The sequence below is a fragment of the Alosa alosa genome, chromosome 11 (genome assembly GCF_017589495.1).
Source record: "Alosa alosa isolate M-15738 ecotype Scorff River chromosome 11, AALO_Geno_1.1, whole genome shotgun sequence".
Classification (NCBI taxonomy): Eukaryota; Metazoa; Chordata; class Actinopteri; order Clupeiformes; family Clupeidae; genus Alosa; species Alosa alosa.
This window is the reverse complement of record NC_063199.1, coordinates 20,627,231-20,654,294: the sequence shown is the minus strand read 5'-3', so window position 1 is coordinate 20,654,294 and position 27,064 is coordinate 20,627,231. Positions and strand designations below refer to the sequence as shown.

The 27,064-nt window shown below is 46.0% G+C and overlaps 2 protein-coding genes across 3 annotated transcripts; one reads left to right on the top strand and one right to left on the bottom strand.

The window, feature by feature from the left end:
- The first annotated feature begins 411 nt into the window (after positions 1-411).
- On the top strand, positions 412-14,063 carry ap4e1 (adaptor related protein complex 4 subunit epsilon 1). The gene is made up of 19 exons (XM_048256109.1): positions 412-796; positions 1,005-1,076; positions 1,538-1,661; positions 1,907-1,980; positions 2,264-2,385; positions 2,576-2,735; positions 3,606-3,772; positions 3,895-3,968; positions 4,165-4,287; positions 4,624-4,733; positions 5,029-5,168; positions 5,608-5,720; positions 6,072-6,230; positions 9,067-9,205; positions 9,561-9,807; positions 10,190-10,798; positions 11,145-11,359; positions 12,760-12,920; positions 13,331-14,063. Exons 1-19 carry the CDS (start codon positions 656-658, stop codon positions 13,489-13,491), a joined length of 3,111 nt encoding a protein of 1,036 aa, XP_048112066.1. The 5' UTR covers positions 412-655; the 3' UTR covers positions 13,492-14,063.
- Positions 14,064-14,689: 626 nt separating this feature from the next.
- On the bottom strand, positions 14,690-26,099 carry LOC125303195 (aromatase). Of its 2 annotated transcripts, XM_048256784.1 has the most exons (10): positions 26,048-26,077; positions 20,235-20,433; positions 19,506-19,656; positions 19,113-19,267; positions 18,837-19,013; positions 18,467-18,581; positions 17,337-17,448; positions 16,916-17,078; positions 15,919-16,160; positions 14,690-15,249 (listed from the first exon to the last, which is right to left on the bottom strand). In XM_048256784.1, exons 1-10 carry the CDS (start codon positions 26,060-26,062, stop codon positions 15,013-15,015), a joined length of 1,566 nt encoding a protein of 521 aa, XP_048112741.1. In that variant the 5' UTR covers positions 26,063-26,077; the 3' UTR covers positions 14,690-15,012. The 2 variants fall into 2 exon arrangements, with proteins under 2 accessions (XP_048112741.1, XP_048112739.1); XM_048256782.1 differs by having other exon boundaries at positions 18,837-19,267; positions 26,048-26,099.
- Positions 26,100-27,064: the final 965 nt, after the last annotated feature.

The following is a 27,064-nucleotide window of genomic DNA, read 5'->3' as shown; positions in this document are numbered from 1 at the left end:
GCATTAAGCTATGCACACGCGATTTGAAGCAAAGATTCTAGAATCTTTGATTTGAAGTCCGGTCTGGCTTGCGTGCTCTTGTTCGCTCTAGGTTCCGGGAGATTTTATGTAATTTGCGGGCGTCAGGAAGCCGCTATCAATATGTGGGAGACTCCCAAAACTTCGGGAGACTTGGGATGTCTAGCTAAGACAGCACTTTGTCGCCAGCACAGAATGTAGGCCTACAATGTACCTTAATGTTGTCATGTTTAGCTGACACAAACTCAAAGTAATGACTGATGAAATGTGCATCTCTCTCTCTCTCTCTCCATTGTTGTTTACGTAACGCGTTACTGGCATCACTGCCTAGGAGTAGCTAAAATATTTTCTGGTGGTCTTGGTGCCTCTACCTTCATTGTCCACTGAATGGCAGTCGGCTTGCCATATTTTTCAAGCACCTACAGCCTTCACAAACAGAAGAAGAAGTACCGGAAGTGACATACACATTTTGCCTTGTCAGAAACTATGGCTGATCACTGCCTACTTTGTCAACATTGGATGTGTATTAGGCAATATCTTAAGTGTTTTGTATCATTTCGTTGAACCAGTCTTGTGATTCGTTGCCGGACTGTATCTCCTTTTAGACGTCCCTGGTTATTGATGTTTTAGGGCTGCAATGAGTGATGTGGTTGAAAAAACTCTCACTGCTCTCCCCGGTCTGCTGTCTTTGGACTCACAAACAGGAGCCGGGAAACTTTCATCCACTTCAAAATTAGGGAATTTGATCAGAAGTATCACAGAACTTACATCCAAACATGTGAGTAATGTTTACAGTTTTGTTAGGCCCGATTCCAGCGTAAATGTTTAAGAACGGCAATACCAAATCGAGCTAGCTAGTTAGCTATTTTGCTATTCTCAGTTAGCTATGTCAGAATCTCGCTGAAACGTTATCGTATTAGTCGTTATTATGATCGATCATTTGTAGTCGCTCTAACGGTCTTATTTGTATTGTCTGTGTATGTCAGGATGAAGAAAAACTCATTAAACGTGAACTGGTGGCCATTAAGGAGCAGGTGTCGTCACCCAACACGACTATGGTGAGTTAAACTGTACAGTCTGAATATGTTGGCACAACCTCCAAAGCCGTCAAACTGAACCCCTAGTTTAGAGAGTCTGATCATTCATCTGTAATGTTATGGTGTCTAGTGATGAATTCCTTTCCAAACATGAACTCTTCACCTTTGATACATTATGGAGGAAATATAAAAGACAGTTGGACTTAAATGGCAGTCTTTCCTCTGAAGGAATGGGCCGAGGAGCTTACCAGCTGTCTGTGTCCCATTCAGGGGACTCCTGATGTGAGAGATGTCATAGCTGTATTTGTGTACTTGTAGGTTTAGAGTGAATAGTTAACTGATGTGAGAGATGTCATAGCTGTAGCTGTAGGTTTACAGTGAATATCTGTAACTGATGTGAGAGATGTCACAGCTGTATCTGTGTAGCTGTAGGTTTACAGTGAATATCTGTAACTGCTGCTGTGGTGTTTGATGCATTCCAGCGGCAGATGAAGGAGATGATGGTGAGGAGCATCTACTGCGAGATGCTGGGCTACGAGGCCGACTTCAGCTACATCCATGCCATCAAGCTGGCGCAGCAGGGCGCAGGGCTGGAGAAGAGAGTAGGTGGGTGCCAGTCTCACACAGTAGGAGCCTTTCACCAGAACCTGTGGAAGGGTTGAGATGCAGGTTGTGTGTGTTAAGCTTGGTGTGAGACCATACATTGGACTAAACAGTGGGAATGGATAGGAGCTCCAAGCACTGACTGGGAACACATAAGTAGTGTGTGTGTGTGTGTGTGCATATCTGTGTATGTATGTGTTCTTAACTGTCCGCCACATGACTAAGTGTGTGTGTGTGTGTGATCCCAGGCTACCTGGCAGTGTCCCTGTTTCTCAATGAAAACCATGAGCTGCTGCTACTCCTAGTCAACACAGTATTAAAGGTTAGTGTGTTTGAGCTGCTACTCCTAGTCAACACAGTATTAAAGGTTTGTGTGTTTGAGCTGCTACTCCCAGTGAACACAATATTAAAGGTTAGTGTGTTTGAGCTGCTACTCCTAGTCAACACAGTATTAAAGGTTTGTGTGTTTGAGCTGCTACTCCTAGTGAACACAATGTTAAAGGTTATGTGTTTGAGCTGCAATTTTATCTCTATATCTGAACTTGTGATCTAACTGAGTAATTAAAGTGTGTGTGTGTGTGTCGGTCTGTCTGATTGTCTTGTAGGATCTTCAGAGCACAAACCTTATTGAAGTGTGTATGGCTTTAACCGTTGTCAGCCAAATGTTCCCCAAAGACATGATTCCAGCTATTCTGCCGCTGGTTGAGGAGAAGCTGACTCACCCAAAGTAAGGCTTGTGCAGAACAGGTGCCTTCAAGCACTCTAATCATGTAGTGTCTCTTGCATGCCATAAACATGTTTCAAAAAGTTTTTTTTTATATATATATTAATATTTTGATATCATTTGCACGTTTAAGTTTTAGAGGTGAGTGTGTGTGTCTGTGCTGGCTCACCTGGGGTCATGTTTGTGTTGCCAGGGAGATTATCCGTCGTAAGGCAGTGCTGGCGCTACACAAGTTTTACCTGATCGCCCCCAACCAGGTGCAGCACATCCATAGTAAGTTCCGGAAAGCCCTCTGTGACAAAGACCCAGGCGTCATGGCTGCCTCTCTGCACATCTACCTCCAGATGATCAAGGTAGGCAAACTGCCCCAGCACTCAAATTCAGCTTACCGCCCCAACACTAAAATTCAGCTCACTGTCCCAACACTCAAATTCAGCTCACTGCCCCAACACTGACATTCAGCTCACTGCCCCAACACTCAAATTCAGCTCACTGTCCCAACACTCAAATTCAGCACACTACCCCAACACTCACACACTCAACTCACCGCCCCAACACTCTGATATTCACCTCACTGCCCCAACACTCACATATTCAACTGACTGCCCCAACACTCACACATTTAACACACTGCCCCAACACTCATATTCAACTCACTGCCCCAACACTCACATTCAACTCACTGCCCCAACACTCAAATTCAGCACACTACCCCAACACTCACACACTCAACTCTCTGCCCCAACACTCCCACATTCAGCTCACTGCCCCAACACCCATATTCAACTCACTGCCCCAACACTCGGATATTCAATTCACTTCCCCAACACTCATATTCAACTCTCTGCCCCAACACTCATATCAACTCTCTGCCCCAACACTCACATTCAGCTCACTGCCCCAACACTCACATTCAACTCACTGCCCCAACACTCGGATATTCAATTCACTTCCCCAACACTCATATTCAACTCACTGCCCCAACACTCATATCAACTCACTGCCCCAACACTCGGATATTCAACTTACTGCCCCAACACTCATATATTCAACTGACTGCCCCAACACTCACTACTGTAAATGAGAGATGTGCCCACCCCAGCACTGTGAGTGAGAGCTATTTTTAATGACATTTTAAATAAAATGTATTAGTATTATTGTTATTAATGAGAGGTGTGTGTCCGCCCCGGGGCATTTAATGATGTGTGTGCCTGCCCCGGCAGGAGGGTGCGGAGGCGTACCGGGAGCTGGCGGGCAGCTTCGCGGCCATCCTGAGGCAGGTGGTGGGGGGGAAGCTGCCGGTGGAGTTTAACTACCACAGCGTCCCCGCCCCCTGGCTGCAGATCCAGCTGCTCCGGATACTCACTCTGCTGGGCAAGGACGACCAGAGGTGCGTGTGTGTGTGCGTGTGTGTGTGGGGGTGAGTGGGAGTGTGTATTTTGTGACAGACAGGTCTGTGTATTTCTGAAATGTGGTGTTTCAAGGTGTTTCAGTGCTTTATTCATGTTGCAGCACCAGTGAGCTGATGTACGATGTCCTGGACGAGTCTTTACGAAGAGCCGAGATCAATCACAACATCACCTACGGTAAGACCTTGTAACTTATCAATCACCTACTGTTAGACCATGTAACTTCAACTACAATAAGACTGTTGTTTATGAACTACTATTGGGTAGTTTGCGTGACTTTGTTGTGTCTCCTGCTCTATCCCCATCAACCATCTGTGTGTGTGTGTGTGTGTGTGTGTGCGCACGCGCGCTGATGCTGTTCTGTCCTCCTCAGCTATTCTGTTTGAGTGTGTGAAAGCCATCTACACCATCCACCCAAATGCAGAGCTGATGGAAAAAGCTGCAAAATGCATCGGAAACTTTGTTTTGTCGCCCAAGATAAACCTCAAATACCTGGGTAAGATCTCAGTCTCTTGTATCTCATTTGCTTAGAGTTATTGCTGCTGTTGATGATTATCATTTCCAATCTGATGTGTTGTGTCTGGGGTATTTCCTGGGTTCAAAGCCTTGATCTGTGTGTCTGATGGTGTTTTTAGAACTGAAGGTCTTGTAGGGCTGTGTTTGTGTGTGTCTGTGTGTGTTGTGTTCTAGGGTTGAAAGCTGTTGTGTGCGTGTGTGTGTGTGTGTACGCGTGTATGTTGTTTTAGGGTTGAAAGCCTTAACTTGTGTGTGTTTTGTGTGTGTGTGTGTGTGTGTGTGTGTGTGTGTGTGTGTGTGTGTGTGTGTGTTCCAGGGCTGAAGGCCTTGACGTATGTCGTCCAGCAGGATGCCAATCTCGCCCTACAGCACCAAATGACCATCATAGAATGTCTTGATCATTCTGATCGCATCATCAAACGAGAGGTCAGTGGCACATGTGACCAATTATATTCACTGATTTATAAAAGGTTGGAGAGAGAACAGACCTGCTTCATTTAAATAGCAGCAAAACCATCTCATCTCAGTCTCATGCTTCCTCTTAGCCATATGGTGTGTGTGTTTGCTGTGTTTTGCCTCAGCCGTATGGTGTGTGTGTGTTTAGTGTTTCTGTCTCCCATGTGGTGTGTGTACTGTATGTTGGGTTTGTATTGTTGATCTGTTTGTGTATGCGTTATAGTCTGATCTGTGTCGTGTGTGTGTGTGTGGTTTGCTCTTTTAGACGCTGGAGCTGCTGTTCCGCATCACTAATGCACAGAATGTGACTGTGATCGTGGAGAAGATGCTGGCCTTCCTGCGGTTGTGCCATGAGGACTACACCATCATGGACCTGGTGGGGAAAGTGGCCGAGCTGGCAGAGAAATATCCTTTCAGAATCACACGGCCCCCCCACGGCTGGAAACCACACACATACTATATTCTACTAGCCTACTGATCCCGACCTGAAGACATTTGTAAGACATAAAAAAAGTATACAGGACTTTTCAGCATGTTACTGGATCTGGTGGGTTTAGTCAGTATAGTCAGAGGTATTGTTGTCACAGGTCATTATGCCACAATGCATCATGCTGATTTATTATAGTCCATCAGTTACTAGGATTGAAAGGAGTGAGTAACACATAATATACTGTACACTGGACCATAAAGGGGTAGTATGCAGGGTGTAAGTATGCAGTAGGTAGGGTGCCAGCATGCAGTAATCATTATGTAAGTATGTAGAGTGTCAGCATGTGTTTGATCAGCTGGTGCCTTTGTTGCTATGCGCTTGTTTGGGGTGTTATGTTCCTATCGCCATGGTTACGTATGCACCAGATAACCGGTGGTTCGTAGAAACCATGAGCACGGTGTTCTCGGTGGGCGGAGACCTGATGCCGCCGGACATCCCCACCAACTTCCTCCGACTCCTGTCAGAGGGTGAGACACCTGCACATGCCCTCTCTCTCTCTCTCTCTCAAAATCTGTCTGTCAGAGGGTGAGACCTGCACATGCCTCTCCATCTCCTCCTTTTTCTCCCTCTCCATCTGTCTGTCTATCTATCTATCTGTCTATCTGTCTACTTATCTGTATATCTATCTGTCTCTATCCCTCCATCTCCAGCTCTCTCTGCTGCAGCCTGGTCTTCCACTCCTCTAAGGATTGCCCATGGTGCTGTAGATCACAGTATAAGATGCTATGTGTTGGTTATCTGGTTAGTTAGCTGTGTGTGTGTGTGTGTGTGTGTGTGTGTGTGTGTGTGCGCGTGCGCGTGCGCGTGTGCTCATTCAGGCTCTGACAGCGAAGAAGATGACCGACAGTTGAGGGTGTACGCTGTCGAGTCGTATGTCTCCCTGCTGCAAACTGACCCCACCCACCTACCTCAGCGCTTTCTACAGGTTATCAGCTGGGTGCGTAACACACACACATTCACAGTATTTGCCCAGAACTGTATTCAGTACTGTATTATAATATAGTTACGATGTTGTGATCTGGCCTATCCTCTCCCCTCCTTTCTCTGCCTCTTCTCTCCTCTCCTCTCTCAGAGATGGTAGTAGTAACAGCCATCCCCTTTAACTCACGCAGCAGAGATGGTAGTAGTAACAGCCATCCCCTTTAACTCACGCAGCAGAGATGGTGGTAGTAGTAACAGCCATCCCCTTTAACTCACGCAGCAGAGATGGTAGTAGTAACAGCCATCCCCTTTAACTCACGCAGCAGAGATGGTGGTAGTAGTAACAGCCATCCCCTTTAACTCACGCAGCAGAGATGGTGGTAGTAGTAACAGCCATCCCCTTTAACTCACGCAGCAGAGATGGTGGTAGTAGTAACAGCCATCCCCTTTAACTCACGCAGCAGAGATGGTAGTAGTAACAGCCATCCCCTTTAACTCACGCAGCAGAGATGGTGGTAGTAGTAACAGCCATCCCCTTTAACTCACGCAGCAGAGATGGTAGTAGTAACAGCCATCCCCTTTAACTCACGCAGCAGAGATGGTAGTAGTAACAGCCATCCCCTTTAACTCACGCAGCAGAGATGGTAGTAGTAACAGCCATCCCCTTTAACTCACGCAGCAGAGATGGTAGTAGTAACAGCCATCCCCTTTAACTCACGCAGCAGAGATGGTAGTAGTAACAGCCATCCCCTTTAACTCACGCAGCAGAGATGGTGGTAGTAGTAACAGCCATCCCCTTTAACTCACGCAGCAGAGATGGTAGTAGTAACAGCCATCCCCTTTAACTCACGCAGCAGAGATGGTGGTAGTAGTAACAGCCATCCCCTTTAACTCACGCAGCAGAGATGGTGGTAGTAGTAACAGCCATCCCCTTTAACTCACGCAGCAGAGATGGTGGTAGTAGTAACAGCCATCCCCTTTAACTCACGCAGCAGAGATGGTGGTAGTAGTAACAGCCATCCCCTTTAACTCACGCAGCAGAGATGGTAGTAGTAACAGCCATCCCCTTTAACTCACGCAGCAGAGATGGTAGTAGTAACAGCCATCCCCTTTAACTCACGCAGCAGAGATGGTAGTAGTAACAGCCATCCCCTTTAACTCACGCAGCAGAGATGGTAGTAGTAACAGCCATCCCCTTTAACTCACGCAGCAGAGATGGTAGTAGTAACAGCCATCCCCTTTAACTCACGCAGCAGAGATGGTAGTAGTAACAGCCATCCCCTTTAACTCACGCAGCAGAGATGGTAGTAGTAACAGCCATCCCCTTTAACTCACGCAGCAGAGATGGTAGTAGTAACAGCCATCCCCTTTAACTCACGCAGCAGAGATGGTAGTAGTAACAGCCATCCCCTTTAACTCACGCAGCAGAGATGGTAGTAGTAACAGCCATCCCCTTTAACTCACGCAGCAGAGATGGTAGTAGTAACAGCCATCCCCTTTAACTCACGCAGCAGAGATGGTGGTAGTAGTAACAGCCATCCCCTTTAACTCACGCAGCAGAGATGGTAGTAGTAACAGCCATCCCCTTTAACTCACGCAGCAGAGATGGTGGTAGTAGTAACAGCCATCCCCTTTAACTCACGCAGCAGAGATGGTAGTAGTAACAGCCATCCCCTTTAACTCACGCAGCAGAGATGGTGGTAGTAGTAACAGCCATCCCCTTTAACTCACGCAGCAGAGATGGTGGTAGTAGTAACAGCCATCCCCTTTAACTCACGCAGCAGAGATGGTAGTAGTAACAGCCATCCCCTTTAACTCACGCAGCAGAGATGGTGGTAGTAGTAACAGCCATCCCCTTTAACTCACGCAGCAGAGATGGTAGTAGTAACAGCCATCCCCTTTAACTCACGCAGCAGAGATGGTAGTAGTAACAGCCATCCCCTTTAACTCACGCAGCAGAGATGGTAGTAGTAACAGCCATCCCCTTTAACTCACGCAGCAGAGATGGTAGTAGTAACAGCCATCCCCTTTAACTCACGCAGCAGAGATGGTAGTAGTAACAGCCATCCCCTTTAACTCACGCAGCAGAGATGGTAGTAGTAACAGCCATCCCCTTTAACTCACGCAGCAGAGATGGTGGTAGTAGTAACAGCCATCCCCTTTAACTCACGCAGCAGAGATGGTAGTAGTAACAGCCATCCCCTTTAACTCACGCAGCAGAGATGGTAGTAGTAACAGCCATCCCCTTTAACTCACGCAGCAGAGATGGTAGTAGTAACAGCCATCCCCTTTAACTCACGCAGCAGAGATGGTAGTAGTAACAGCCATCCCCTTTAACTCACGCAGCAGAGATGGTAGTAGTAACAGCCATCCCCTTTAACTCACGCAGCAGAGATGGTGGTAGTAGTAACAGCCATCCCCTTTAACTCACGCAGCAGAGATGGTAGTAGTAACAGCCATCCCCTTTAACTCACGCAGCAGAGATGGTAGTAGTAACAGCCATCCCCTTTAACTCACGCAGCAGAGATGGTGGTAGTAGTAACAGCCATCCCCTTTAACTCACGCAGCAGAGATGGTGGTAGTAGTAACAGCCATCCCCTTTAACTCACGCAGCAGAGATGGTGGTAGTAGTAACAGCCATCCCCTTTAACTCACGCAGCAGAGATGGTAGTAGTAACAGCCATCCCCTTTAACTCACGCAGCAGAGATGGTGGTAGTAGTAACAGCCATCCCCTTTAACTCACGCAGCAGAGATGGTGTGTACGAGGTAGTAGTTTGGATGCACTCTGGCTGGAGTAAATTGAGTGTAGAATAACTGTTGTTGTTGGGATGCTCTTAGTTATTTCTCTGTGTGTGTGTGTGTGTTTAATGTCTGTCCCTGGTCATCCTCAGCCCTGTCTCTGGAGCCGTACGGTCTGTCCCTGCCCATCAGCCTGTCCTCTTGCAGCATAGCGGACCGCCAGTCTCCCACACTGCTCTCCATCAGCTCTGGCCTCTCAGGAAACAGCACTGAGCTCTTGCACAGAGCTGGGTAGGCTAATGCTAACCTCTTACATACAGAGATGGGTATGCTAATGCTTACCTGTTACCCACAGAGCTGGGTATGATCGGGCTAACCTGATATAGAGCTGAGTATACTAATGCTAACCTGATATAGAACTGAGTATACTAATGCTAACCTGATATAGAGCTGAGTAGGCTAATGCTAACCTGTTACATACAGTAATTGACGTAAATTACTGACGTAATTTGTAACTGATCCTCAATATTCACTTAGGGATGTTGGCTAATGCTAATCATCACTGGGCAGCTGATTGTGTGCTACTAAATTCTCATAGCTCTGACTAACTGACTGACTGTCTGTCTGTCTGTCTGTTTGCCTGCAGCTCGGGCTCCTTGAGGCTGGATGGGGTGAAGAGGAAGTGGGGTAAAGATGGCTACCTGGCCCAGAGGGAGGTTCCGGAGGAGCCCTCCACCCCTCAGGAGACCAGCACCCCTGCACCTCAGCCCTCCCCCCAGCAGGGCGGCGCTCTCACTCCGCCGAGTGCTGAACCCTCAGAGGAGGAGCGGGACAAACAGCAGCTGGCCTCCTCTCTTTTCATTGGGCTCAGCTCCCAGAACTCCACATGCTTGGTGAGATTCTGCTCACCCTCTGTGTCTGGATGGAGGTGGAGGGGTGGTGGAGGGGCGTAGTTTGGAAATTCGAAAGAACATATTTGAAAAAGGGAGTAAGACAGAGCTAACATATCTCTCTAGGAAAACCTAGTAAAGTTGTTGATAACATATTGTAGGCTCCCCCACACGCTTGGACAGGGACTTCTCAGAGATTCAGCTGGTTCCAGTCTACAACCTCACTGCCAAATGCCTCTAAGTTCTACTGTCTGGTCCGTTCAATAATTACACTATCTGTCTACACTGAATTCATCAATTTTCCTCTCTGTGTTGGTGTTTTTGTGTGTGTGTGTGTGTGTGTGTGTGTGTGTGTGTGTGTGTGTGTGTGTGTGTGTGTGTTCAGATGGGGAAACCAGAGGCTTCCTCCTCCCAGCGCTTCAGGAGGAAACAAAAAAATACTGACTCTGCCTCCTCGTCCTCAGGATCCTCCCACTCCTCCCGTGGTGCCAATCACTTCCTGTATAGCAGCCTATTGGAGGAAGGCCCTGTCTCTCCCATCATGCTTACGCAGAACTCTGTGGCTCAGCCCAAACATAAAGAAGCCAATAGTACGCTCTCAGAAGGGGACATGCCTTTTCTCCCGGCAGCAAATGGCCTAGCTGAGGGGCATGACCCAGAAGCCCCGGCCTCTCTCATGTTGGCCAATGAGGCGCTGTCCTCTGCAGGGGGCGGAGCCAGAGACTCTCCTTCCCTGATGGGAGGTATGGAGCTGGTGCAGCCCTGCCCTCTGACCCCTGACCCCTCTCACCGCTCTCTGTCCTCCCACCTGCCCCCGGAGCTGCAGAACCTCCCCTGCTCTGACTGCGCCTCCCTGGCGTCGGACGGCTGCCTGGCCCTGTCCTGCTGCCGCGTCCACCGAGAGGACGCCCTGGTGCTGGTGCTGCTCATGGCCAACACTGGTGGCGCCACCCTGCTGGACGTCTCCGTGGAGCTGCAGTGCCCTCAGCTCAAGGTGGGGGTCAAGGGTCAGGGGGCGGGGTCTGCCTGGACCAGGGGGCCGTTTGGTGCTCAGATATATTTTAGAAATACATCATCATCCACATGTGGCCTACAGTAGTGAAAGAGGCCGTAATTCTCATTAGTGATGGGCAGTGCAGGTCCCTCTGCCCTGAGGGGGAGATAGTAGCAGCCTGGGAAAGAGATGGTCCTTCACTACAGCTGACCAATGGGATAAGTTTTCTCTTTTATTTGTAAAGTGTATTGGGACTTATGACCATGCTGCATGATGTGATATTGCACTAAAAATAATAGGTTGATTCACTGTGTGTGTGTGTGTGTGTGTGTGGTTTGCCCTCCAGGTGGCCAGCCTCAGAGGGAATGCTTTAGAGTCCCTTCCGTCCCAGAGTGTGAGTGTGTGTTGGTACACTCTGCTGATGGAGGAGCCTCACACACACGTGGAGGTAACCGGCTCGCTCTCGTACAGGAAGGAGTGTGGCGCCTCACACACACCGGACATCAGCGCCTCACACACACTGGACATCAGCACACGGCTCTCCCTGGCCCATTTCCTCAGGTACAGACACACTGGACACACACCTCTCCCTGGCCCACTTCCTCAGGTACACACACACTGGACACACACCTCTCCCTGGTCCACTTCCTCAGGTACACACACACCGGACATCAGCACACGGCTCTCCCTGGCCCATTTCCTCAGGTACAGACACACTGGACACACACCTCTCCCTGGCCCACTTCCTCAGGTACACACACACTGGACACACACCTCTCCCTGGTCCACTTCCTCAGGTACACACACGTGTCAGGAGTGTGATCTGAGTTGCCTGCTGTGCTGATCAATGAGTGTGTGTGTCTGTGTGTGTGTGTGTGTGAGAGAGAGTGTTTGTGTTCGTGTGTGCATGTGTTCATTCATTCATTCATTCATTCCATTCATCCCCAGGGAAGTCATTCATCCCCAGGGCCATTGAACTGTTTAATGCATCACTTAAGGGAAGAGGAGAAATAGACTTCTCCACCTAGTCTGTCTGCCTCTTCACCACCTCCAATGTCTTGAACTGTCTGTCCACTAGTCACTTTACATTTTGTCTTCTGCCTCAATGTTTGTGTGCTGTAATAGCACATATGCACAACCCCTCCCTCCATGCCACATACCTTTCTTAATATAGTTATTTAGATATATAGACTCTATTCTTGCACTGTTGCACTGTTTGACTTACTCATTTGCACCATCACCATGACACTCATTCACACAGAGCACCTTACCTTACCTTATGCACTGAGAACCACAGGCTCAGTCCCTGCTTCAGTCATTGCAAGCACACCCGATTGATTATTCACCCACTATGTGGATACTGTTTTTTAGAATTGATTTTGATTAAGTTTTATTTAGTATAATTTGTATTTTGTATATTTAGTATATTATTTATCTTCTACAGTCCTTATTGCTTAGTTGTGTTTTTTTATATTATATACTTTTAATTACTTTTTCTGCTGTTATTGAATGTGTGTGTGTGTTGTCTGTATGCTACTGTGATCTTGAATTTCCCCTAGGGATCAATAAAGTATATCTATCTATCTATCTATCTATCTAACCGCCTGGACTCGAACCCACGAAACAGCAGCACCTCGGATCGGGAGTCAAGCGTGCTAACAATTGAGCTAAAAGCCCAGGCTGCTAGTTTTCATGCTAACACTACTCTTGAGGCATTAGGGAGTGCGGTTTACTAATGTTCCACACGCATAGCTGGCATCCGTTACACATGCATGTGTGTGTGTGTCTATGTGTGAGAGAGAGTGTACCTGTATGTGTGTGTATATATGTGTGTGTGTGTGTGTGTGCGTGTGTATTGTCCTTACTCTTGTCTACCTGTCCTGCGTAGACCATTGGTTCTGATCAGTGTGTGTGTGTGTGTGTGTGTGTTTTGTCCTGACCCCTGTGCCCCTGTCCCGTAGGCCCCTGGTTCTCTCCACAGAGGAGTATGGGAAGCTGTGGCTGTCCGTCTCGCAGGACGTCAAGCAGAATATCCAGCTGCTGGACCCTGATAGGGACCCTCTGCGCTCCTCCCTCACCGCCCTCCAGGACAAGCTACAGCTCCACATAGTGGACATCATAGGTAAGACACCTCACACACACGCCCCTGTCATCGAGACATGTTTTGATCTGTTGCCCTGCCTTGAAAATCAAAGGACAACAATTTTATCACCAAAATGCTATAGCTGATGTTTTTAGTAAGGGCCCACCTTGGAAGGTTTTAGAATTTCTTACTAGCATAGATTTAGAAAAATATATTTAAGCTTCTATAACACACAATGCTCTGGCCATTAAATAGCCTTAGTTGCTGAAATGGCCTTAAATTAAACACATACAAAACTCACACACACACATCGCCTCTAGAAAGCTCTCAGGCTGATTTAACATTGTAGGCTAGACACACCACACACACTTCACCTTTAAAGTCCTTACTTCTTACTCTAGTTTTGCTTAAGCGGGCCTTTAAAGGTGTGGTTTTTTGTGCGTGTGCAGGGTCGGAGGGCATCGCGGCGTGCCAGCTGCTTCGACGGGGTCCGTGCCTGCTGCACTGCCGTGTGCATGCGGGCGTGCTGGCACTGTGGCTGCGTTCGCCGGTGCCCGGCCTGCCCGACGGCCTGCTCTACCACTGCCAGCGGGCTCTACAGGAGCGCTGACCGCAGAACCCTCTCCGGTTCTCCAGCACGCTCACCAGGAACAGCAGAGGGACGGCGGTACTGATTATGGAACTCTCCTGGACGCTAAACCAGCAGGTCTTAACTCAGTGGTGCTGGAGGCAGTGTGCTCCAGCCTTGTGCACCCTCAGGACTGACTCCAGGGTTGGGGGAAGGCTGGTTCATGCATTACCATATTTATTGTTTTTAATAACTCCATGTTGCGTTTGTGTTGAGCTTGTGTGGATGTCTAAACTGCAGCTGTATGGATGGACCCAGAGCTGCAGGCCTTCAACAGGCTCTTTTTAACAGTCACTTTTCTAAAAGTCACCCTATCACCCCCCAGACTCCGCTTGTGTTACAGCAGTGCTGAGGCTGGTGGAATTAACACTATAGAGCAAACTTCATTTGAATGGCTGACGCATCTCACCTTTCCCAAAAACAATAGTCTGCAATAACTGTTTTGATCTATGCATTTGTTTTGTAAGAACTGAACCAGTGTTTGTTGTCAACACATTTGTTGCTGAAATTTATTTTTGTATTGAGCAGCTAACATATAAAAATCCATTGCCTTACAGAGCTGTGGTGTTTTTTTCTGTTGAGATTAAAAATGTTCAGTTCTGCATTCATGCTCTCCTGCTTGCGTCCAGTCGGACCGGAAGACTGGCGTCAGAGACGCTGACCATATGGTGCTGCTGCTGTGTGTGGTGGCCTGGCGTTCTAGAAGTGGAGGAAACCGCACTCTCTTGTATGTTACTTTTAAAAGGATTTATTGCACCATGCCCTTGACTACAGACGCATTTCGGCGTCAAGCCGTCTTCAGTGACTGGTGACTATGGTGCAATAAATCCTTTTAAAAGTAACATACAAGAGAGTGCGGTTTCCTCCACTTCTAGATTGACATTTTTAACTCGCACCCAAAATACTTCATACAGTACTCGAGTGAGCGCGCCTATATTGCTGAAACTTGGAGGCCTGGCGTTGCCATAGAGACTCTGGAGGAGATGGGGAACGTGAGCTGGTCAGGGTGGTGGTCAAGCTGGGGCTCCACACTGCGCCGCCTGCTGGTGGACAAAGCCTCCGATGCCTCTAATAAACAGGACTGATGTCAGAATGCCTGTGGTTGGTCTGAGTCTTTTATTCGCACAAACACTCTGTAGTGGTTTGTTCAGTAATGTCTGATGAATTAGCAATAAGAAAAGACCTTTTTAACTTTATTTTGTTGTAAAAAAAAAAGACCAGTAGCATTATGAAACAGCTGTACAATGGAGCAAATCTAGCCTAGCCAGAGAGAACACAGTGCTACCTCTGTGTTCAACATTTAGACATTAGTTATAATTATGTTTATTGTGTTATAAGTATCACACACACTAGTCTACTTTTATGTTCTAGTTGTAGGCAACAAATTCCACCAAAGTGGAAACTTTTCCCCCCAAACATGCCAGCAGCCTCAGCATTGCTCTGTGTAAGGAACCTCGTCTGAATAATGAAAATAACGTGCATGCGTGTGTGTGTGTGAGGGCTCTAGGCGCTTGTTCTGCGTGTGATAAAGCGCATGGCGAGGCGGTCGTCCTCCTCCACCGGATGCTGTGACAGGTTGTTGGTCTGGCGGATGCTGGTGAGGGTGCAGCCGTGGCGAGGGCTCACGCTGTAGCGGCCCAGCAGCGTCGCCAGGATGGCCTTCATCATCACCATGGAGATGTGCTTGCCGACGCAAGCACGCGGGCCGCAACCAAACGGCTGGAAAAAGCGGCTCGGCACCTGCCGGTGATACAGGAGGTCACTATGACAACCACATCCAACTAGAGCTATATGACACAGACCTTGTTGAGCTGGACTAGTAAGTACAACCAAACTACTTTAACACTTAACTTTCCTTAACACCAACTCTGATCCCATTCACCCCCTCCTAATTATACTACTCTAGGGGCAGCCGTGGCCTACTGGTTGCCCGTTCGAACCCCAACCAGTAGGCACTGCTGAAGTGCGCTTGAGCAAGGCACCTAACCCTTCACTGCTCCCTAAGCGCTGCTATTGTTGCAGGCAGCTCACTGCGCCGGGATTAGTGTGTGCTTCACCTCACTGTGTTCACTGTGTGCTGAGTGTGTTTCACTAATTCACGGATTGGGATAAATGCAGAGACCAAATTTCCCTCATGGGATCAAAAGAATATACAGTATATACTTATACTTATAACAACACTCTGATCCCATTCACCACCTCCTAATTATACAAGTAATGAAGCCAAAACAGCTCACAATTTACAAGTCAGCTCAATGTCTAAGTACATGAATTACAGTTTTATAATAAAAGTGCATTTTAAAGTTATAAAGTGTAATTTGTGAGATCAGACTTCTCCACTCTGGGCCTTGCAGACTCACAGGGAGTTGTCTGTAGGATTCCCTGCATGTGCCACGCTGAAATACCCACATTTCTCTCAAAGTTGTCCAAGCTGAACTCCTGAGGTTTGGGGAAGAACTCGGATCGGTGCATGCATCCGATGTTCAGGATGATGTTGGTGCCCTTGGGCACCCTGTAGCCGTCGATGATGTCATCTTCCTGCGCCCTCCTCATGATGAAGTCCACCACTGGGTGGAAGCGCAGCGCCTCGTTGATGAAGCTCTCCAGAGTGGACAGCGCTTGCATGTCAGCGTTCCGCACCGCACGGCCCCCTGGGAAACCCAGGGCATCAAAGCATTAAAGAGAGATTCGAATAACCAGCCAGATTGTGTAGTTTAAATGTAAAGGCGGTGATTATTGTACTAGAGCTTTACATATTACCATAAAAACATTAAATATATTTCCCAATCACTAGGACATTTTAAGAGCCAGGTCAGTTAAAGAAATACAGATATTTCCCTCCTGCAGACAGCTTTAATATTTATTTGGGGCAGAATCAGGATCATGATTGCCTCCCGTTCACATATCACCAAGTTCACACTGCCCCTTCTGGTCCTACTGCTTACTGACCGTCTTCATCTCGGTCTTCCCTGTGACTGAGTTGATCTCTACCTATGACTGTATTCCTCTTTTCTTCTTACCCGTGATGGAGTTTATTCCTCTTACCCGTGACGGAGTTTATTCCTCTTACCCGTGACGGAGTTTATGCCTCTTACCCGTGACGGAGTTTATTCCTCTTACCCGTGACGGAGTTTATGCCTCTTACCCGTGACGGAGTTTATGCCTCTTACCCGTGACGGAGTTTATTCCTCTTACCCGTGACGGAGTTTATGCCTCTTACCCGTGATGGAGTTTATTCCTCTTACCCGTGACGGAGTTTATTCCTCTTACCCGTGACGGAGTTTATTCCTCTTACCCGTGATGGACCCGTGATGGAGTTTATTCCTCTTACCCGTGATGGAGTTTATTCCTCTTACCCGTGATGGAGTTTATTCCTCTTACCCGTGACGGAGTTTATTCCTCTTACCCGTGACGGAGTCGACCTCCTGCATGATCTTCTCCTCCATCGCTGGGTTCTGCTTGAGCATCATCAGCATGAAGAACAAGCTGACCGAGAGAGTGTCAGGAGCCGCGATCACCATCTCCAGAACACACTGCCTCACATCGTCTGCACTTAGCTCCCCGTGGTTCTGACAAACACACACACACACACACACACACACACACACACACACACACACACACACACACACACACACACACACACACACACACACACACACACACACACACAGTGTCAGGAACCGTAATCACCATCTCCAGAACGCACAGTGTCTCACGTTGTCTGTGCTCAACTCCCCATGATTCTTACACACTCACAAACACACATATACAATCAGCATGTTGCTACAGATGAGAGATGACTAATCACACAGGTGATGACACACCTGAGCAAATATCAGATCCGTTGTGAAGTCCGAGTCCTTCAGCTGTTCAGCCTGAACGATCAGCTGTCTCTTCTTCTCCACCAGGCTCTCTATGGCAACCTGGAGCTCCTGACTGACATAACGCCACTCTCAGTATGTTGTTTAAGATATGGTATGTATGGATCCCATATATGAACACATATGGTCAGTACATGTATGCTTTAGGAACTTAAGTGCACCACATGCAAACACACCACCATCAGATACACATATCTATCACCATGGTGTCTAGCACAGATACACACACATATCTGTCAGTCACCATGGTGTTTATCAGAGATGCACACATATCTATCACTATGGTGTCTAGCACAGATACACACACATATCTGTCACTATGGTGTCTAGCACAGAAACACACATATGGTGTCTGACAATTTGCATGTAGATTATTTCGATTGTAGATGCAATCTTTAAAGTTAATAGCAACCTCCTCACATTCTTATTTCTGATTTAAAATGCACAACAGTGCATTATATTAGGCTACAATTTAAATGGACATTTTAAACACTATTCCTCTCGTTTTCTACCTCGCTAACTCCAAAGTTCTTCCGGCTATTGCGCAAAAGCCTCTTGTTCTGATATAACAACTATACAATATAGTATAATACAACAATACAATACAACGACTTCAGTTATTTGCTGTTTACATCGGAATTGACGTCCACAGTGTTATGGACCCATTTGTCTGCAACGCAACGTAGCCTACAACATTTTTTTTTGAAATACAGGACGGGCTTACTATGCTGACGAATGAAGACTGCGTAACATGCGAGAATTTCCCCAAATTCTCGGATGCACATTACATGTAAAACATATCTTTTCAGTAGTGATTTCCAACTTTTCATGCTGATGGTGCTCAAAATGCTATGTCTATCTATCTAGATCCTATAGCAATGTATGGTTGGGGAAGGCATAGAAAAGTTGGAGAACCTGTGGCCTAAAACAATACTGGTGGTTGCAGGGTAGATTTGAAGTGAAATGGGTCGCGATGGTCTGTCATTTTTAAAAAGTGGGTCCCCAGAAAAAAAGAAAAAACACTGCCCTAGATGATCCAGAGTGTTTAGTGTGTGAGGGTGCAGGAGACTCACGCTGCCTGTTGGTGCTTCCTCCACATCCAGTCCAGCTTGAAGAAGATGTCGGGCTTGATGAGCACGGCCTGCCAGGTGTCGAAGTAGCGCTGGATCCTCCCCAGCAGCTCCCTCTCTGCACAAGAGGAGAGGGCCGTAAACATTAGCCAGGCTGAACCAGGAGCTCAGGCCACTGTGTGTTTGTGTGAATGTGTGCGCGTGTGAATGTGTGCATGTGCATGGTTGTGTGCCTGTGTGTGTGTGTGTGTATGTGCATGGGTGTGTATATGGGTGTGCGTATGTGAGTGTTTGTGTGAATGTGCGTGTGTGTTTGTGTGAATGTGTGTGCGTGTGTGCGCGTGCATGTCTATGTGTGTGTGCAGAGGCTCACCGTTAAGTGGCACACCCAGGAAGAGGCGATTGGAGACGTCCAGCACGATAGAGCGCAGCAGGTTCAGCACGTCCACGTGACCCGAGGGGTCGCAGAGGTCACTCAGCTGGTCCAGCTGCCTGGTGGTGGCGCTCACACACACTCCCGCTGTCTTCTGCAGGCCTGGGCCCGACAGCGCTGCAACACACACACACACACACACACACACACACTGTGATAAACAGACCATCTTACTCAACTCCACGTCTCGAGCCAGCCTTGTAAAGGTGCGCCTACCTTTGGCAAAGTAGGTGCGGACCTTCCTCCAGAGCTCCACGTTGCTGTTGAAGATGACCCCTCTCTCATGCATGCCAATGCACTGCAGACCCGGGCGACTGCCAAACCTGGCTGTGTAATTGGGGCTCCTCAGGACATGATACACGGCAGAGGACCTGCAGGCCAAACGCCAGTCCGAATTCAGTTTATGGGGACATACAGACATGTGTTGTGAGTGATGGGAATATACAGACAGTATACAGAGTTTGACAGAGTTTGGCCCGGCGTCTGGCCATCACGGGGTGTGTACAGTAGATGAACCCTCACGGAGTGTGAGATGAATATATGTGTGTAGATGTGTGTGTGTGTGTGTGTGTATGTGTAGATGTGTGTGTGTGTATAGCCACTGAGCACCTGCTGAAGATGAGCGTCTCCCTGCCCTGGATCCAGACGCGCGCCGTGCTGCCATAGCGACGGCTGTAGTAGTTACTGGCCGTTCCAATGCCCGCCCACAGGAAATGTGTGTAGGTAGCAAGAGGACCCATTCCCAGACAGAAGTATGGCCCTGTAGGTCATACACACCACAGGTATGCTGAGAGCTCCACACACACACAAACAAACACACACAGCTCACTCAGTCTCCCCAAACACACACACACACTTCATCCACCTCCCCCCAACTACAGTGACCCCCCCCCACACACACAGTCCTCACAAACACTCACCCCACTCAGTCCTCTGGTATGCAGCACTGCACCCACACATTAGAATACATTAACTCAACTCTGTCAATATGTGCAGCACTTATTTCCATGCTCAATGGGCTCACAGTATTCACCCTCAACTCTAGGCACACACACATGGGATGTTTGTTGTCTAAAGGCTGAATAACACACACACGTATTGTGCTTTGTGAACCCGAATTTCACCATCATAATTACCATAACTTACAGTATCATCATATTCAATCTAAATACAATCTAAATGTCATTCTAACTTCGTCAGAACTCTCCTGGCAGGCCTGGCAATGATAATACAGCTTAAATGTGAACTGTGTGCTGAATAATGATTTAGTGCTGAAATGGTTAATGAACTGGGGTCACTCATCTGGAACAGAGCCCTGGAACACACACACACACTCACCTGGAACAGAGCGCTCTGTTGAACTCATGAAGCTGGACAGGACAGCCAAGAGAAGAAGCAGGGCCAATGCTGTTGCCATGGATGCAGATGCCATGCCAGCGTCAGCACGAGTGGCGTTGTTTGGACTGTGGGTGAGCGCGTCCATTCTGCGTGCCCAGAAGCCCTCTCTGATGCAGCTCTGCAGAGACGAGGCTGATCGCTGTCGGAGGAGTCAAGAGCCACTCTTCAAAACACAACACCCGCGGAAGCTTCCAGAAATTAAATCTTCTCCTCACGCGGGATGTGGAGATGCTGTTTCCCCCTGAGAGTCGCAGATGGATTTATACTCGGATGAGACGGACGTTCATTTCTGTTTCTTTGGCACCGTCATCACCTGATACGCCTGTTGAGACCCCCACTCTCCCAAGTCTGCTCGTAGGACCTTGAGAAGAGGTTTGGCCGGCATCCATTTAATATGTCTTTATGCCCAGAGACCTTCATGTTACAGATAATTAGGATGCTTGTCCTGTCAAAACAAACCCCCTGACTGAATCCTACAGGTATCCTTTCCCGTTGGCTCTGCCTAGCGGCCTTGGGCTTCCCGGGGTTGTGTTACAGCAAGGAACAGAAAACAGCCCCACATCAAAGCATGCCCTCGGAGAGCTTTGATATGATGCTGACATGACCAGAGACTGACCCAAGCTGGGTGCGGAGACCCTGTTACTGTACAGAATCAGCTCAGCCCTGACATGGTTCAGCAGCACGTCACCCAGCACTCCCATGGTGCTTCGGTAAAGTAGTCAGATTCAACACCACACCCTCCCAGCTATTAATACACACACATATGACAAATCATATATAGATTTTTATATTATATACAACCCGAATTCCGACAAATTTGGTACACTTTGTAAAATGTGAATAAAAAAGAATTTGTAACACTTTACTTGACAGTATCGACATGAACACATGACACTGTCTTGACACATGAAACCTAACCCTAACTCTAATCCTAACTTCTAACCATAATCCTAACTCTAACCCTAACCCTAATCCTAACACTAACTTGTTATGACAAAAACCGAATGTCACTTAATAACAGAAGCGTTATGTCAAACGTTTATGACTTGTTTATGACACGTTCATGACAGTGTCATGTCACTCTTATGTCGACACTGTCAAGTAAAATGTAAAGGCCCATTCACACCAAGAACGATAATGATAACTATAAATAAATATTGTTCTTGTTAATATGAATCAGAGGTGGGAGTAAGTCACACATGTGCAAGTCTCAAGTCTTAACCTTCAAGTCTCAAGCAAGTCCAAGTCATTTTTTGTGACAGTCAAGCAAGTCAAGTCAAGTCATAGCTTGGGTCAAGCAAGTCAAGTCATAGCCAAATCATACAAATTCATGATGATTGACACGTTTTCATTTTAAAATAAGCTACAATAGACTAGTTATGAACTGCTTGAGTTTTATTTGTAACAAACAAATAGACATTGCATTCATTCAAGCCACATAAGCTACATCTGAACGGTTTATAGGATAAGAAGAAATGTATACGAATAAAAATAAATGTATTTTAAGTAGACCTATTATAACATAGCCTATTATTGTTTCTTTCAATTAAAAGCCTCAAATATTAGGTAAGCTGCATCAAATCATGAAAATATATTCAAACAGTTCAAGTTACACCTGTCCTGACCTGTCACATCTCTAGGGACCCAATAATGTTGAAAAAGTGAACTAATCAATCAATCAAACGCTGCCGCCGACGTCACTGCCAAACTTTGACAAGTGCGACAGCGCAATGGGTTTTAGGAGGGTTTAGGACCGTCAATGCTCATGGGCCCAGATGTATTAAGGGCCCCCCACTAATTGTCGTATATGTAGGAGGGGGGGTTTGGGGGTCCTCCCCCAGAATTTTTTTTAATTTGTTTGATGTGATTTCCTGTATTCTGGTGCATTTTGGGGATGGCCAATACTAAATTCAATCAGATTCATAGCTTACATCCTGATTTGTTGATATTGAGGCAATGGTTCCATGCAAAGGCTTGGGCTTCAGGGCCCCCTGACCCCTTGGGCCCGGTAGGCCCGTGCAGTAATCTATTCCTGTCAATGCTATATCATATTATACATAAGCCTAACATGTAAAGTAAGCTACTTTTCTATGCTGATTGCTGGCAGTTAGCTAGGCCTACTTACTGTTGTTAGCCTACTACTAGGCTAACGTGATGTATGGAACAGGGACGTGTTTAAGAGGGAGGGAGAAAGAGAGGCGCTTACTTTAGGTCAGTGTTTCCCAAAGTCTGGGTCGATTTTATTTGGGTCGCCAGCACAATTTATGTTGTGTTATAGGCCTAACTGATACCAGTTAACGAAAGTTAACAGTTTTCTATTAGGATGTAGTTTGTTAACTACCAGTCACGGTTTTGTCATAAAAGCTCATGAAACTGGGGGACGAACGCATCGCAGAGAGGGTGCCAGAGCATGGATATCTACCTCTCAAAATGAAACCGTTCTGTGGGGCGCCTGCCATGTACCTCACAGTTGCAAACTACAAGGGACATGAATCCGCCTATTTGCACGAACATTAACAGATACCAGCTCCTCAAATTTACCGATTAAAATCTAGTGACCGTGCTGTCAACAAAAACAGACATCCATAGACCAGACATAAGGCCGTTCAATTTGCATGTAGATTATTTCGATTGTAGATGCAATCTTTAAAGTTAATAGCAACCTCCTCACATTCTTATTTCTGATTTAAAATGCACAACAGTGCATTATATTAGGCTACAATTTAAATGGACATTTTAAACACTATTCCTCTCGTTTTCTACCTCGCTAACTCCAAAGTAAAGGCGCTTTCTTCCGGCTATTGCGCAAAAGCCTCTTGTTCTGATATAACGACTATACAATATAATAATACAACAATACAATACAACGACTTGAGTTATTTGCTGTTTACATCGGAATTGACGTCCACAGTGTTATGGACCAATTTGTCTGCAACGCAACGTAGCCTACATCATTTTTTTTAGAAATACAGGGCGGGCTTACTATGCTGACGAATGAAGACTGCGTAACATGCGAGAATTTCCCCACACTCTCCGATGCACATTACATGTAAAACATATATTTTCAGTAGTCATTTCCAACTTTTCATGCTGATGGTGCTCAAAATGCTATGTCTATCTATCTAGATCCTATAGCAATGTATGGTTGGGGAAGGCATAGAAAAGTTGGAGAACCTGTGGCCTAAAACAATATTGGTGGTTGCAGGGTAGATTTGAAGTGAAATGGGTCGCGATGGTCTGTCGTTTTTAAAAAGTCGGTCCCCAGAAAAAAAGTTAGGGAAACACTGCTTTAGGTTACATTGGCAACTTTTTCGCTATATATCAAGATTAAACTTAGACAAGAAAATGTTTCACTTTGCCATGTCACACATTTAACCTAATATGGCGTTAACTAAAAAGCATAATATATTCAAAGCCAACTCTTAAGGCGAGACACTACAGGTGAATAGGGTAAAATTTTTAACAAGCAGATATCACTATGAAACTTCCCCAGTTGATTACTTACATTAATATAAGAAAAAAATGTATTACAAGTTTGCTGTAATTTAATGTTTACATATGCAAATTAGGCATTATCTAATTAAAAATGCGCTAATTTGCATACATTTTAAGGCACGAAACCTGAGCATTGGATACAGCCAAGTTCAAAATTATGTTTTCATTGTGTTCAGATATTAGATGGGAAAACATTTACAGAGGGATTTATGAATATCTACTTTTGTTATCCTGTAAATCAGAAAATGATGTCACTAGCCCTAAAAAAATCGCTTTTTTCCATGTTTTTAGGCATAAAATGTCATGTAAGTCAGGCTAGGAATAATATATCAACAAACCCCTCTGTAGAAATCTTCGACATATAGTTAGGCATAAGTCTAGAAAGTTTGGTGTATGTACGTGCTTCTGAAGTGGAGTTTTTGAGCTCAGAGTGTGAGCGGAAACTCATTTTGAGAAAACAGCCTTGAAAGACAGCCAATGAGATTCCGTTCTCAGCCTAGACTCGCCTTTGAACTTTCGCGATTGGTTACTGATACAAAGGAAGTGTCCATATATGGATCACATAGCGTGATACAGGAAAAACAGAGCTTGCCAAAGGTAGTACACATGTTATCAAAGATCCTTGATTACTAGCAAGATAGAGCAACGTAATTCGTTACTATGGGAGCAAAACGGGACAGTTCCGGTCTGCATAAGTGGGAGTGTCACCCTACGTCACTAAATAAACTTTCTCTCTTAATAAGCAATAACAACAGATAAACATAATTGTGTTCACAGTATTATTGTCCATAATCATGTATGATACCAATGAATCATTCTTAAGGACATGATATGAATAATTTAATTAGTCATGTGAACCGAGCTAGCTAGCTAGCTAACGCTAGCTTAAAATGCTATACAAGTGGATGGTAGTAGCTATGGCAATACAGCTATCGCTAACAAGTGACTAGTAGTTGAAGGACTTAAACTTAAACTTAATATACTGTTGCAAATTCGCTTGAGTATAAACTATCCACTTTAACTAATGTCAGTAGTGTTATTCAGCTAGTTGTCATTTCAAAGAAATTACACTTCTCCGTTTAAAATGTTACCTTAGCTAAGAGGCTAGCTAGCATGATAACAACCGGACAGTAACTGGCAGCAGCATGGTCTAATATTAAGTTATTTTATTACAAATCCGAACACTAAAAAATTACACTATTAGGCTTGAAATGATCCCAAACACTTACAGATTATGACACAATTTTCCAAAAAACCCTCAACAAATCCAGAAAGACAAAATGACCAATTTATTGGTAAAATTCCACAAGTCTCCATTGACATTAGTGCAGCAAGGGCTTACTCTGGTCTGCATAAAGGGGGATTTCCCCCCCTCCCCCTTGCAATAATCGAACGCGGAAATTGTCGAACGTTTGCGCCTCTCGCTCCGCTTGAACCCTCTCTGATGTTATGTTTTGGACCACGGTCGCGGGAGTGCATGCAAGGTTAGAATGCTAACTTTTGCTGAATTTAGGAGAAATATACAGGCGCGAGTAGACACAATATAATGAAATAAACACCTAAATGTGTAAATCGGACATTTTTGTTGTAGTAGTGTGATAGAATACATGCTAAGGTAACATACTAGCTCAAAATCTCGAAATTGACCAGTGCATGAAAAAACGATGTTTTCACCTGCCGTGTCTCGCCTTAAAGGGACACCAGGCAAGCCTGATGCTTGTCCTCTACGAAACTCCCACTCGCTCGGTCTGAAGCTCTTTTCCTTTTCTTTGCGTCTTCCGTCAGGGTTTTCGCTGCTTCTTCGCCGGCTCTGCCATTATACACACGTTTGCAACAATCTCTAACGTTTCGTTATCCTGCCTCTGTGCTGTAAACTGATCCTGCTTCGGTCGGCGGGTATACACCGAACTTGCAAGTGGGATATTCTTCCTACAAGCAGTAGGTAGGGGCGGGAGAGAGAGCCTTCATTCGCTCCGTAATGAGTCATTTAACCATATACTGACTTACGAAGATGATTAATAAACACGAAAACGTTGCCTGGTGTCCCTTTAACATGCCTCAAATTTGACGTTAGGTTTCTAACACGACTAACTTCTGACGGATGAAAATCAACTTGGTGGTGGTTATGTCGCTATTTTTCACACTTGCAGACTGCTGTTCATTTCTCCTTTGAGTTGTCAGATACATCGTCTGTGAAGCCAAACATTATTATGTTTGGGTATAAAGGTAGAGCCTTCCATATTTGCAAGTTAGCCTACCTCAGTCTGTCTCATTTGATCTGGCACTTGCTGTTGGTCTGTCGCGTCACTTGATAATGACAGGTTCGCTCGCGTGACGCATCCAACAGCACCTAAGCAGATTTTCTAAAATCGTAACGTTAACTCCTTAATATCTACGAAAAAAATAAAAAGTCAAGTCATTTCAGTGCTATGTTCTATTTGCAGAATTCACATGAAAAAATGTAAAAATAGGCCTAAAAATCCGTTATCCATTCTTTAGGACGGCACAGTAAGTGGGTGCTTATTTTGATTTTCATTTGAGCACAGTTACGGTTTTCTGTTCAGAAGTTAAAAATTGAAATGATGCGTCAATTTTCAAATTTTCCTTTTTTGTGCTTGTGGTTGGACTGAACCAGAGAACAGAGAACACCATCTAGCTGTCTAGACAAGTGCACCTGAGTGTTTTGCACTGGGTTTTGCACACACATTTTGTCAACTCGATCACAGCTCCAACCATTTTCTTCAATCTGAGGAAGAACTGGACAGTTTGAAATGTAGGATTTATCACGCATGGTAATGTAATTGGCACGAAGGATATGAGGCAACAAGGCAGCTTCGTGGACGGAGGTAACATTTCTCCCTCAAGTTCCTGGTCGAAATAGCTCCCACCTCAGTTTTGGTAGAGTTGTGTGACCAGTTGACCTATAGACACTGCAGACAAACTGCTCTAGACCTCTGACTTGTTGGGGAAGTTCACCATTGATGAGATTATATGGCAATGGACCTTCACCAAGCTTCTTAAAGCAACTGATGACAGGATCATCATCACCAAGTTTTTATGTAGGCATCAACCCAGGTCTTTTTGCTGACGCCCACAAATTTTACCACCTAGTCAGCACCAGAGAAATTGTGGAGACCGATAAGGCCTTGACATTTTTTTGTCCTATAATCTGCACTCTTTCTACCACATCAATTTCTCTATATTTTGTTAAACTTACCAGTAAGAAACTTGAGATGAGTGTGAGGTCCAAGGTGCTTACCAGCAACAAGATCAAG